The 13,319-nt window shown below is 38.3% G+C and overlaps 1 protein-coding gene across 1 annotated transcript in view; it reads left to right on the top strand.

The window, feature by feature from the left end:
* Dtnb (dystrobrevin beta) overlaps positions 1-13,319 on the top strand; it is a 228,612-nt gene that overhangs the window by 74,529 nt on the left and 140,764 nt on the right. Inside the window, exon 6 of the mRNA XM_026389833.2 lies at positions 3,128-3,282. Within this exon, the coding sequence (XP_026245618.2) occupies positions 3,128-3,282 (155 nt within the window). The remainder of the gene's footprint in view (positions 1-3,127; positions 3,283-13,319) is intronic.

Below are 13,319 nucleotides of genomic sequence, written 5' to 3'. Positions count from 1 at the left end.
GAGTTGCTGAGGCTGGCTTTGAACTTGCCATTCTCCTGCCTCTACCTCCTGCATTGCTAGGATTACAGGTGCCTTTGCACCTAGCTACTCTAACCTTCCTGACACCTGTTTTTGAAACATTTCATCCCACTTGAATACCAAATCCAAATTGCTTTCATCTTTTAGGAATTTTCTTTCATTAACAGAAGTATTCTTCTTATTCAGTCTTTATTTCTCCACATAAATTGAATGTCTTTATTTCTCCACATAAATCGAATGTCAGAGAGAGAATGTGCTCTCTGTGCCCTGCTTCCTCCTTGCAGTGAAGACTCACCCTGCACTCTCCTGTCAGAGACTCTGGTCCTGCTCTTCTCTTCTGAGATTCTTCATCCCACATCAGCCTCTTTTTACCTCATCATTCCAGAGCTCATCTTTCAGGGCATAGCTTCAAATTTCTTTCTTTTGGATTGCTGATGTATCTATTCTGTTTATCTATTGGTGTTTCTCATATATGGTTCAATTTCTTTACATTTCTCGACTTCCCTTTAGGAGCATTTTTCTGTCTGCTTTTCTCTTTGTTAATTGCCCTTCGTCTGGAGCCAGGCTGCTGTTTATTATGTAGAATGAACATAAGAGCCCCATCTGTCATTTTGCTTTGTAGCTGTTGTATGATATATCTGATTCATTCTTTTTTTTTTATTAGCTACACATGACATTACAATGATCTTGGCAGTTCATACATTTGAATCAATTGGGGTATAATTTCTCATTTTTCTGATTGTACAGATTGCAGAATCACATTAGTCATACAGTCACCTAAGTACATACAGCAATCATAATGTCTATTCTATTCTGATTTATTCTTTTTTATGATTTGTTTTCTGTTTCATATAGATAATGTTCTTTTTAATATGTTTATTATGCTTAGTTCTTATCCCATTTGTTCTAGTATATATGTTGCCAAAATCTATACATGCTGTCCTGTTTGTTGATCTTTCAAGGTAGCTATATTCCTGTGCCTATATATTTTCATATCTAGTCTAAATTATGCCTTTTGTTTAATATTTAAAGAACAGTTTGTTTACTTTTTTTTTAAGTTGTAGATGAACACACTGCATCTTTATTTATTTTTATGTGATGCTGAGGATCGAACCCAGTGCCTCACACATGTGACACAGGCTCTTTACTACTGAGCCATAGCCTCAGCCCCCTAAATTATATCTTGAAGGAACATGGCATAATGAAATTTACTTTGGAATCAAGTGTAGGTTTAAAACTTGATTTGGCCACCTACTAACTTTTTGAACAAGTTAACCTTTCTAAGCTACAATTTCTTTATCCATAAAATTTAAGTAATTGTGTGTGTGTGTGTGTGCCCATGTGTATGCTCATACATAAACCTTTTATAAAAGTACAACAAGGCAATGTTTGGTAAAATATAGTAGCATTTAGGATTAGGGTGTGTTGTATGAAAGCAGGAACTCAATATAATGGTGTCTTAAAGTTTATTTTTCTTTAACATAAAAGGAGTCCAGGGCTACTTTGGAAGCTTTATGTTTTTCTAGGATGCATGCTTTCTTTGTCTTTCTTTTCTACAGTTCTGATGCATGATTCCTATATTAAGATGACCACATAGTCCAAGGTGGCTGCTAGAGCTCCAGCTATCAGCAGAAGGAAGAAAGGAATAGGGGAAAAAAGGCATGATTTCCAGTCAGTTAACTTTATTTAGCCTTCCTGGAAGTCTCTCATCATCTTTCTGATTACAGTTTCATTGGCCAGTGCTTAGTCACATGATCACACCTTGCAAATGGAGGCTAGGAAATTTAATCTGTTCTGTCACTAACGAAGAGAAAAATAATAAATATTGAGTGGCTGCTGGCTGACTCAGTGTGGTGCCTGCCACATGGTGTGGCTTAAACCTTTTTTGGGGGCCTGTGACAGGGTAGATTTTCATTCCTTTGATAATTTCTCAGTTTCTCATATCTTAAAAAATTATCTTAGGAAGTGATAATCTAGCATTTTGTCTCTTTTTGATATATGTATTTAAAAATATTTTTTTCTTTACCTTGTGCTTTGAGATAACTTCCCCAAATTGAACCTAAATAGTAATGCATATTTCATATATATATATGTAGGTTTGTCGTATACCTGTTCACTATGAATAGATAGACATAAATTTTCAAATGCTTTGTTTGAAAAATCCTAAGGGAATGATTTTCTGTGCATATTTAATTCACTAATTATTTTAATTTTTTTTTTCTTGGGTAAGGAAGCCCAGTAACTTGAAAAACAGTTTAGGTTATGTTTCTTCATTCATTGTGTTGTTTTGATCTCCTGATTATTTGTCTTTTTCTCTCCAACCGTGGATGAAAAGAGAGGGATAACTAGAGACACGAACTCTGCATGAAAGTAAAGAAAGAGTAATATTACTGGAAATTTCTTTTTACTTTGCTTAGCTGGACTTTATGTAAAAATAAGGTTTATATTATTAAAGTATTTTGGGATAGAAGAGTTTATATGGGTCCTTTTTATTGTACTTTAGAATTCACTAAATAGAATATTTTAAACATTTTCCATGCTTTGTCAAATTGATTCCCTCACAGGTATACGGTTCCCTAATTTATACATGAATCTGTAAAGACAGTACCATGTCATGTCTTATCACTACTACACTACTGTGTTCATGTAACCTAACATGTATGTGTTCTATATAAACACAGACACTGATGGATAAAATGACAGTCTGTTGTGAATCTTTCTTGAAATAAAGTGAGTCATAAATTGAATTTAAGTTTATATATCATTCAGTTTTCATATTCAAAAAGAGTATGTAGATAGATACACATGAATGTTATTGTATACAATGGTAGGTGGAGTATTAAGTGAGTGGGATTGAGGGGACCTATCAGCAAAGTAACCACACAGTGTGAATAAGAATGAGAATAGTTTTAATATTAACTAAGAATCATGACTTTATGGTACTTTTTAATGATTTTTTTTTTTTCTGGTATAGAGATAACATAGCACCATTTATTTAAAAAATCTAATATTTTCTTTTTAATTTGTTCTTTTTAGATATACATGACAGTAGAGTGAAAAAACTTAATATTTTCTTGTAGTTTGACTTTATTTGGTTTTGTTCTCATAGATATTTTCTCCCAGATGTCAGATTCCAATGGCTTAATGATATTTAGCAAGTTTGACCAGTTTCTGAAGGAAGTTCTGAAGCTCCCAACAGCTGTCTTTGAAGGGCCATCTTTTGGGTACACAGAACACTCAGTCCGCACCTGTTTTCCACAGCAGGTAAGGACAGATGGATAGACTCTAGGGCTAGCAGAGCTCTCTTCCATCCTAGCACTTAGCAGGTTCTACCAGATCCTTCCCCCTAGGATGTCATCTCTTGTGTAGGGGAAGAGGAGCATCTTTGTGGGGGCAGGGGCAGGGGTGGTGTGAGTAAAGCAGGGGCAAAACCACCTGAGAACTCCTGTGGGGAAGGGGGTCTTTTCTGAAAAAAGGATCACATTTGTAATATTAAAAAAAAAAGTTTAAAAAAGTGTTTATATTATTGCCACTGGACATTTGTTCTTTTCCATGTGGGTTCTTTAAACTGTGAAATGCAGGGATTTGACATAAAACTGTAGCAGGGCCAGAGATGGGAGAGCCATGCAGCTCTCAGCTGCCAGCACCCGCCTCTCAAGTGTGCTCCAATTTCTCATGACAGGAAGATGGATTTGACTTCCTCCTGAGGCCTTTGCCTAGACGTTGGGGTGAGTGCCTCAAAGGACTGGGGTTAGAATAGACACTAGTGAAGGCTCAGATTAGATAAAAGAAGCTTAAAACTACCTTAGACAGTTCTGGAAAGTGGGAAATTAATAAAAAAATACATGTTAAAACTAATGGTAAAAAAAGTTAATGGAAATAGGATATTGACATAGTGTGAAAGTATTAAGATACTTGCTAATTACCTAGAGAAACAGCGATTTTATAGGTGGATAAGCCTGTCAGACATCACTTTAACTAAGTGATCAGAATGCTTATCACCAGTGAAGAGATAAACTGCTTTCAGGATCTTTACAAAGTTCAACCCAAAACATAGCCTGAAGTGGGCCCAGCAACTTGCGTTTTTGTCCACCAGGCCCCTGGGGTGAACTTGTGGGTCATGTGCACTTGGCTCTCCTCTCAGGGTGCTTCCTGGAGGCTGCATGTTGATCAAATCCTGGGAAGCTGCTCTTGAGTGAAATGGCATCAGAATGGAGAAGGGTGTTCACACACAGTGAAGGGCAGTGTCTGACAAGTGGGTGACAGTTATGGGGTAGTAACTCTAAAGTGCCCTTCAGTGTAAATTGTAATCTGAGTGCCATGAGGAGAATCCATGTTAATCCATGGAATAACAGTTTAAAATGTTAAAGACATTTAAAAAATTGTAATTGTTAATTCTGAGAGTGCTGTTCCAGATTCTGCAAGTTACCTCACAAAGGGTATGATTGTGAGGCCTTCCAACTCACACAGCCTGTGAGTTGTGCTTTCCACTTGCTTCAGATTCCTGTAAAAAAGCAATCTACATTTTGAAATATGCCAAATTTGGGGCTGGGGTTGTGGCTCAGTGGTAGAGTACTCGCCTTGCATGTGTGAGACCCTGGGTTAGATCCTCAGCACCACATAAGAACAAACAAAATAAAGATATTGTGCCCATGTATGACTAAAAAAATATATTTTTTTAAAAAAAGGAAATATGGCAAATTTGGAGAAGTCTAAGAAGCTCTTCTCCGTTTAGAGAAGCTTGAGTTTTCCTAACTTCTTGAAGATGTTTAAACAAAGCTTCTGAAGAAATATAAACTGTGGACAGAATGACCAAAAAATGAGACTGAATAAAGTTTGATGCAACAAGAATAAATTCACGGAATATTGGGTTTCTTTTTGAAAGTGGGCCTTTCCTGCACAGTTTGTTTCCTGCAGCGCTTCTTTCATGTGAGCTGGATCATATTGTTGCCAGACAGAGCCGAACCAAGACAAAGTGGAAGTTGCTTTGCTGGTTCTTACACAGTTTTCCTCAGCATGCTGATGTTCTGTGATGAACAGAGAAGTGACTACAATTAAAGAGAAAAAATAAATATTTTAAGAAAGAACTGGAAATCCTGTAGAGAAAGAAGTGATAGGTTAAGAGGATTCATGAACTGCTTCTCTTTCCACAGCTTTGTAACAACGAAGCTGCAGTGCAAGTGATAAATAATATGTCAAGGTACCCCTGCCATGCTAAAATAACTGATGAAATCAGCTGTCCCTGGGATCCAGTGTGTAGTTTTTGTAAGACTGATCTGTGTTGGAAATTGTATTGCCCTTATCATGAAGCAGGAAAATATCAGGATTTAAGGCTGAAAGGTGATACCTGAGGGTGACTCCTGGTGAAAGTACCTGCGGAGGTCTAATTGGCTGGTATCATTAGTGCATTATTATTGTTTGGTCTCTGTTTCCAGGAATATGTGTGTTGCATTGCTGTAGAAATGCTTTTTTAAAAAAATGAAATGAAGAGAATTACATATTGGCTTATTTTAATAGATTTTTGGTTTTGGTGTATTTTCTTGTTTGTTTTTATAGTGCTGGGGATTGAAACCAGGGCATCATGCATGCTAGGCAACCACTATACCACTGAACCATATTCCTAGTTCCATGTATCAGTTTAATTCATTTTTAAAATGTTTGTAGTTGGGTGCTGTGGAACATGCCTGTAATCCCAGTGATTCAGGAAGGTGAGACAGGAGGATCGTGAGTTCAAGACTAGCCTTAGCAATTTAGTGAGACCCAGTCTCAAAAGTAAAAAATGCAAAGGGGCTGGGGATGTGACTCAGTGATAAAGCACCCCTGTGTTCAATTCACAGTACCAAAACAAAAACCACATTTGTTCCTGTTTTTTATACCCAATAGAAGATGTATGGAGTTATGTGGTTTAGTTTTAAGGATAAAGCTTGACATGACTGCAGCCATCTTGAGTCATAACCACCACGACTGACCTAGAAACCCTGCATAGTTTCCCAACAAATCAAAAGTAGATAAAGCCACTAGAGCCATCTGAGGGACTTTATAATGGGACCATGGCTCCACAGATGTACTTGACTCATCAGTATTAAGATAAACCAGGTACATTCCAGATGGGTAAAATCACTTTTTTCCTAATCCATAAATATGCCCCTCCTTCTGACCCAAAATGTGGGGATTGGCTGGCCCAGTTGCCACCCAGGACTAAACTTCAGTAAGGCCCCCAGTAAATTGCACTCTGCATTCCTGCATCTGTCTGCCTCTCTTCCTTTGGTCTCACAGCACCTTGGGGCTAGTCCTCAGATACTGGGACCAAGTTTTCTGGAAAATTAGTAGTTTTTAAAATAAGAAAAGTTAAAGTATTTATGTTAGCTCAACAGAACCCACCCATTAGAATAGATAAAAATTAGTGACTGACACCAAATATTGATGAAGATTTGGAGCAACCAGACCTTGCATATAGACCACTTTGGGAGAAGCCCTGGTGATTTCTCATAAACCCAAACAGAACCTACCCATGACCTAGACCTTCTGCTCCAAGGTTTTTGCCAAGTGAAATGAAAACATGTCCTCAGAAGGATTTTTACAAGAATACTCTTACCAACCTTATCCGTAATACCCCCAAATTGGAGCCATCCTCGGTATCTATCATGATAAAATGTTTATGAGATAATGTGACTGGGATTAATTTTAAGATAATGGAGGTAGAAGGAGTTTGAAAGCATAGATAAAACAGAATTAGTTGTATGTTGAGAATTGTTGAAGCTGGATAATAGGCATACTATACCATTCTCTTTACTGTGGTAGATTTAAAAAATTTAATAATAGAAAAATTAATTCCATTTGCACATTCATATGGTGCTTATTGTCTGAACATTGCAATATTAATGTAGCACTCCAAGTGTAATACTTGGGTAAATAGATCAAATATATTAAGATTTTTTTCAGTGTCTTTGAGTTAAAAGATGGACTTTAAAGGTTTAAAAGTTATCAAAAATAAACAGTATGGGCTGGGTTCCTAGCTCAGTGGTCGAGTGCTTGCCTAGCATGTGTGAGGCACTGGGTTTGCTTCTCAGTACCACATATAAATAAATAAAATAAAGGTCCATTTGACAACTAAAAAAAAAAAATTTAAAAAAATAAACAGTAAGCATATTTAAATTTCTCCCATATTTCCCCCAACCTTCAGAATTTTAGGGAAGGGTTGTATTTCTCCTTTGAAGACTGTTTTACTACTTGTGTTTTAGTTCTTCATCTGACTTTAATTTGAAGAGTTCCACATGCCCTCCAGGGGTTTTAGGTTCGTTCACTGCTCTCTGCCTGAAAGAGAAACCTGAGCAGAGTGGAGCGGGTAGAGTGACAGGGAAGTAGGTGCAGTCTTGCAGGGTGACACTGTATTGGACGCTGTGCCACACTCTTCTTGATTCACAGAGGAAGTGGGAAGAGGTAGAAATGGGATTATATAATTGCTGGTTGATTTTCAGAAAAACAAGACTATTTTATATCTGGAAATATCTTCTGATTACAGTTTGACCAACCTGTTCTCTTTGGCTATGTGCCAAAATAACTTTTGTTCTCACTTTGAGACATTTTCTGGATGTCCTCACTTTGCTTCTCTGGACATTGAAGAAAGTTTGGTAGGAATTCCCTGGCATGAATATGTGGGTATCTGTGTTATTTCACAGGTATTCTAATTAAGGAGCTTTTTTAAGCATTCATTAGTGACCCTTCATCTTCCAGTAAACTGATGTGGACTAGTCCCACTGGTTTCAGTGATTCAGAGGCAGGTTTGAGATACCCCATGTAGCCAGTGGCATCATAAGTGGCACTTGGTAGGCAGTGGTCTGACAGGTTGTCATTTCCTGCATATGTGTGAAGTTGATCATAGCCAATCAGATTGTCACTTCATCTGAGTCAAGTCCATTTTTAATATGTGTTGTCATTTCACATGTTCTTAAGAATATACTGTGATCTGGCAATAAAAAATAGTTTGTGTGTGTGCTGGGATTGTGGCTCAGCGGTAGCGCACTCGCCTAGCATGGGGAGGACCCGGGTTCGATCCTCAGCACCACATAAAAATAAAGGCATTGTGTTGTGTCCATCTACACCTAATAAAATAAATATTTAAAAAAAATAGTTTGTGTAAACACAGAAAGGAATGAACATGGAGCAGAGGAGAATATATTTGGTGTTGGTCAAACACATATTCGTCATTAGAGGAATTTCATATTTTCTTGCAAAGCAACAGCAGGTGTTTCCAGATCTTTTTTAAAAGAAGGATTTTACCAAATTGATGAAACTATATAATTTTAATTACTGAGATATGACCTAAATAATTTCTTGTCAAACCAGTGCATCTGAAGGTAGACAAAACTGCCTAATCCCTCTGAATAGATGAAAAAAATTCAGTTCATCCAGAGGATGTGTGATGGATTCACACCACATGAAGTAGCACAGTTAATTAAGCCATTAAGTTTAATTGAGTGTTTTTCTTTACTAATGGTTGAAAAAATATAATGTATCTTATAAGTGATCCTACAAGTGCATCTTAGGTTGGATGGAATGCAGTATACAGAATGGGTTTTATTACGGTCCGATCTACTATAACGAGGACTTTCTCAATGGCATTAATTAGATTGAACAGAATTGGGTTTTGTTTTAATTTGATCTGTGGTGAGGAATGTCTTACTAAACGAATCCTTAGAAATGACAGGTGACTCTATGATTTCTTTTTCCTTTTTTTGGTACCAGGGATTGATCCTACAGAAGCAATTGAACCACATCCCCTGTGCTTTTCATTTTTAATTTTGAGACAGGGTCTTGCTGAGTTGCTTAACGCCTCACTAAATTGGCAATGCTAGACTTGAACTTGTGATCCTCCTGCCTCAGCCTCTCAATTTGCTGGGATTACAGGCATGTGCTGCCATCCTGGCTAATTTTCTTTTTTGAGAAGCATTTTTGTTAGCAGTGCTTGCTATCCGCATGCTGTAGGAAAGGCCCCTCTCAGTTACTGCTTTTGAGACGAATGCAAGCCCTGATGTCTTTGGTCATGTGTCCCTGCCTAAAGGCCATGGGCAGGGAGGGAGGCTGCCAGGCTTGAAGTGGTGGAAGCTGTTGGCCTTCTCTGGTATTTTTGCTGGTGGCACAACCCAGCAGATACTCCCCTTCTGGAGTCCTTTCTGCCCTTCTGCCTTGTGGTTCTCTAGTCTTCAGGGAAAGCAGAAAACCTTGTTACTCAAAAAGCCAAGGGATCCCTAGCACCACCAAAAAAAAAAAAAAAAAGAGCTAAAGGACTTGGGCTCCTGATTCCTAAGTGGCTAAGTGGCATTCTAAAGAAGAGGATAATGCTTTTGTCTTATTATTTCTTTTAATCATAAGCAAATTTGAGTTTAAATCACTATTTTAATACAATATAGCTCTGCTGTTGTCTCTTTTTTTCTTTAAAAAATTTATTAAGTCCTTATTGCCTGCTGGATAAGGTTCCTGGTGTGACATTGTAGTTCTTGTCACCCTACCCCAGCCTTCATTCCTGGTGCCCCTGCCCCAGCCCTGAACTGTTCTTACCCCTCTTCGGACCACAGGTTCCTCCACTGCTGTGCTGCTTGCCACTCCACAGGTACCTGCCAGCACTCATGTTCTTAACACTTGTGAATGGTGGCCAATCTGATAGGTGAGAAATGTTATCTCAGTGATTTTCATTTGTCTTGTTTTGAGTAGCCTGCATTTTGATCAGACACTTCTTGTCTTTGTTTATGCTGTTAGTGCTCAAGGAAAATGAAAGGCCTACAAACCCCTGACCTCTCTTCCCTTCATCAAGGCCTCATGTTTCAGATCCAAGCTAAGATATCCCCTCCTCTTAGTGCTCTGAGTCTTTCAGTGTGGGATGACTTGTGCCCCTTCTGCACTTGGAGGAATGTACATAGTTTAGGGATGTCCTGAGGGAGAGACCTGGCTCCAACTTTACATCCCAGTGATGACAGAATGCTTATAAAATGAACAGTGCTTACTAAATATTTGCTGGATTAGTTGAATAATGATTTTAAATCATGTATAAAACAAGATTAGTATTTTTTAATTAGTATTTTCGGCTTGAATTCTAACTGAAGGTTTAAAGTACATGCAACCTTATTTTTATCCATATTATGCCTTGGTGTTCTCAGATGTAATAGTCATTGCACATAAGGAAATACAGTGTTTCAGAATTCTTAAAAGAGCTTTTACAATATTTCTTCCAGCTATAATTAATAAAAAATCTCTTATAAAAAAGCTCAGCAGTGTGGTGACGCACACCTGTAATCCCACTGACAAAGAGGATGGCAAGTTCAAAGTCAGCCTCAGCAAAAAGTGAAGCACTAAGTAACTCAGTGAGACCCTGTCTCTAAATAAAATACAAAATAGGGCTGGGGATATGGCTCAGAGGTCACGTGCCCCAGAGTTCACCCCCCCCCCAAAAAAAAGCACAGCACCATCATATTGTTGTGTCATTAAAAAATCACTTGTATTGGGTCTGGGGTTGTGGCTCAGCGATACAGCACTCATCTCGCACGTGTGAGGTCCTGGGTTCGATCCTCAGCACCACATAAAAATAAATCAATAAAATAAAGGTATTGTGTCCAACTACCACTAAAAAATAAATATTTGAAAAAAAAAACACTTGTATTTTCAAAGTCCCAAATAAATCCGTGATATGGGCAAATTCAATGTCCAATAGTAACTGAAAGGCGGCCCACAACACCAGTTCTATAACTCTAGTGTAGGTTTTTCCTTGCCAGGAAAAAGTCGTACTACAATTCCACACAGAAGTTTAAATAAGAATGTTTTAATTAGAAAACTTTCAAAAATGCCATTTCTGAGGCAAACTAAATGTCATATATGCTTAAGTGATAGGGCAGTGAATAGAAAATATTTACATGTTGTATATCAGGAAATAGAAATTTTTATTGAAAATGAATTTGGTGATTACGGCAATGATAAGCTGTTGCTAAGTTATTTAACTTAAATCTTTTTTAAAAAATACTTATTTCATTGTAGATGAATACAGTATCTTTATTTATTTTTATGTAGTGCTAAAGATTGTACCCAGTGCCTCACACATGTGAGGCAAACACTTTACCACTGAGCTACAGCCTCAGCCCCTTAATTTAGTTCTTAATGTTATTTTAGTGATACTAGATTTATAATTTTTAAAGGGATGGTTCCACTCCCATTTTTGAAAAGGAAGAGATAGTGGGAGTTGGAGGAAGGGAAATGGGAATGGAATATACAATAATAATTGCCAGCATCAAGATCAGAATAACAAGATACAACACATAAAAACATACATTTCTATGAAAAAACATGAGACCAGGTAGAAGGATAGAAACAGCCTCAATGTTTTACAGAGGAAAGCATAAATTAATCATGGTGTTTTTGCTCAGTGCATCAGGCAACTATTAAATTGATGAGAAATGAAGACCTTATACAAAACAAGATACTTAATAAATTGTTGAGTGAAAACCAGTTGATATCTTTATATCTACTCTATGTTCATAATTATGTAGAAATATGTATCCAGAGGGATGTAGACAAGATGAGATTTTTTTTTTTAATTTTGAAGGTTTTATTTATTTTTTATTTTCAGTGCTAGGGATTTTACCTAGGGGCACTTTACCACTGAGCTACATCCCCAGCTTTTTTTTTTTTTTTTTAAACTTTGAGACAGGGTCTTGCTATATTACTGAGGGCCTCGCTGAGTTACTGAGACTGTCCTTGAATTTGTAATCCTCTTTTCTCAGCCTCATGAGTCATTGGGATTATAGGCATGCAACAACACACACAGATTGAAGTTGGTTTTTTTTTTTTTTTAACAGTTCTGTTTTTATTTTTTTTAAGTTGTAGATGGACATAATACCTTTATTTTATTTCATTTATTTTTATGTTGTGCTAAGGTTCGAACCCAGGCCTCAGACGAGCTAGGCAAGTGCTCTGCCCCCGAGCTACAATCCCAGTCCCAAGAACTCTGTGGTTTATAAACTGTTCAAAAAATTAAACTACTTTTTAGAGAAAGTAGCATTAAAATTATAAGTGGGTTTGTAAAAAATGTAATTTTAACAAACATAAAGAGAAATATTAAACTAGATTTATAATAAAGGGTAAGATCCAGTTTAATTTTAGCCTTCTGCCTCTTACTAGCTGAAAAAAAAATCCTTGGTAGTATCTTTTTCTCAGTTATTTCAAAGATACACTTGGGTCTCATGTTGGTTTGTTGGTTTTCCCCGTGTCTGTGGTTTGGGGTATTCTCCCTATCTGGTCCTCCATTCAGATGTCGGGTGGCATTCTGGTGTTCATCTCATCATTCCTATATTCCACCAGTCTCAGAAACAGCAGAAACTTGGGGGCAGGGTTGTAGCTCAGTAGTAGATAGAGCACCTGGCTAATATGTACGAGTTTTGAAGCACTGCCCCCCATCCACCTCAAATAAAGAAAAAGAGTAGAAATTTGGATACTGATTTGGAAAACACTCGGGACACCATTTTGAGGCCCCATCGGGTGGGCCTTTCTCTCACCTGGCATTGGGCGCTGCCGCAGTCTGGCTGGGCACAATTCAGGAGCCACTTGTCAAAAGAAAGGAACTTTATTTTTAGAACCACACACCACACCACACAGCTCTTCAGGAATTCCCTCAGAGCCCAACTGCCACCACCGGCTTCCCACAAGCCTCTCAACCTCCCCGACTCCTCCTGCTCTTGAGGCCGATTGGCTGGGTCATGTGGGCGGAGCCAAAAAAAGTTCCCCAATGAGCATCACTGCACAGGAGCCAATCAGTTGGCAGCTAGAAGTTTGCTGAGGTCTCTGTGAGCCAATTTATCAGCTGGCAGCTGGAAGTTTACTGGCAGCTGGAAGTTTACTGGCAGCTGGAAGTTTGCGGGGCCCCTTGGCTGTGGCTCTCAACAAGGCGCACACTTGTGTTGAGAGGTCCTGGGAATGTGGCTCCCCACTGCCCTCTCAGTCTGCATGCGTCTCAGTCCCCACCCATCAGCTCCACTCGTCCCTGGATCTGACTTCCCCTCAACTTGCTAAATCTTTTCTAGGTTTCTAGCAGCACTTCTTTCCTGCTCTGCTTTCTGCTTTGCCTCCCTTTCCCAAGCCCTACTTCCTAGCTTCTTTCAAAGTTATCCTCAGTAAGTTCTGGAGTCGGGATTCTCACAGTTGCCAAACGATGTGGGAGTGAGTATGTGTGGCCTTGCATTTGGCTTGATAAGGGACCATTGTGGGCAGGGTATCATGGTGGGGCCAGCTGCAGTCCTAGTATTCCCTGTCCTAAGCCC

The sequence above is a fragment of the Urocitellus parryii genome, chromosome 12 (genome assembly GCF_045843805.1).
Source record: "Urocitellus parryii isolate mUroPar1 chromosome 12, mUroPar1.hap1, whole genome shotgun sequence".
Lineage (NCBI taxonomy): Eukaryota > Metazoa > Chordata > Mammalia > Rodentia > Sciuridae > Urocitellus > Urocitellus parryii.
This window is presented reverse-complemented; position numbering and strand designations above follow the sequence as displayed.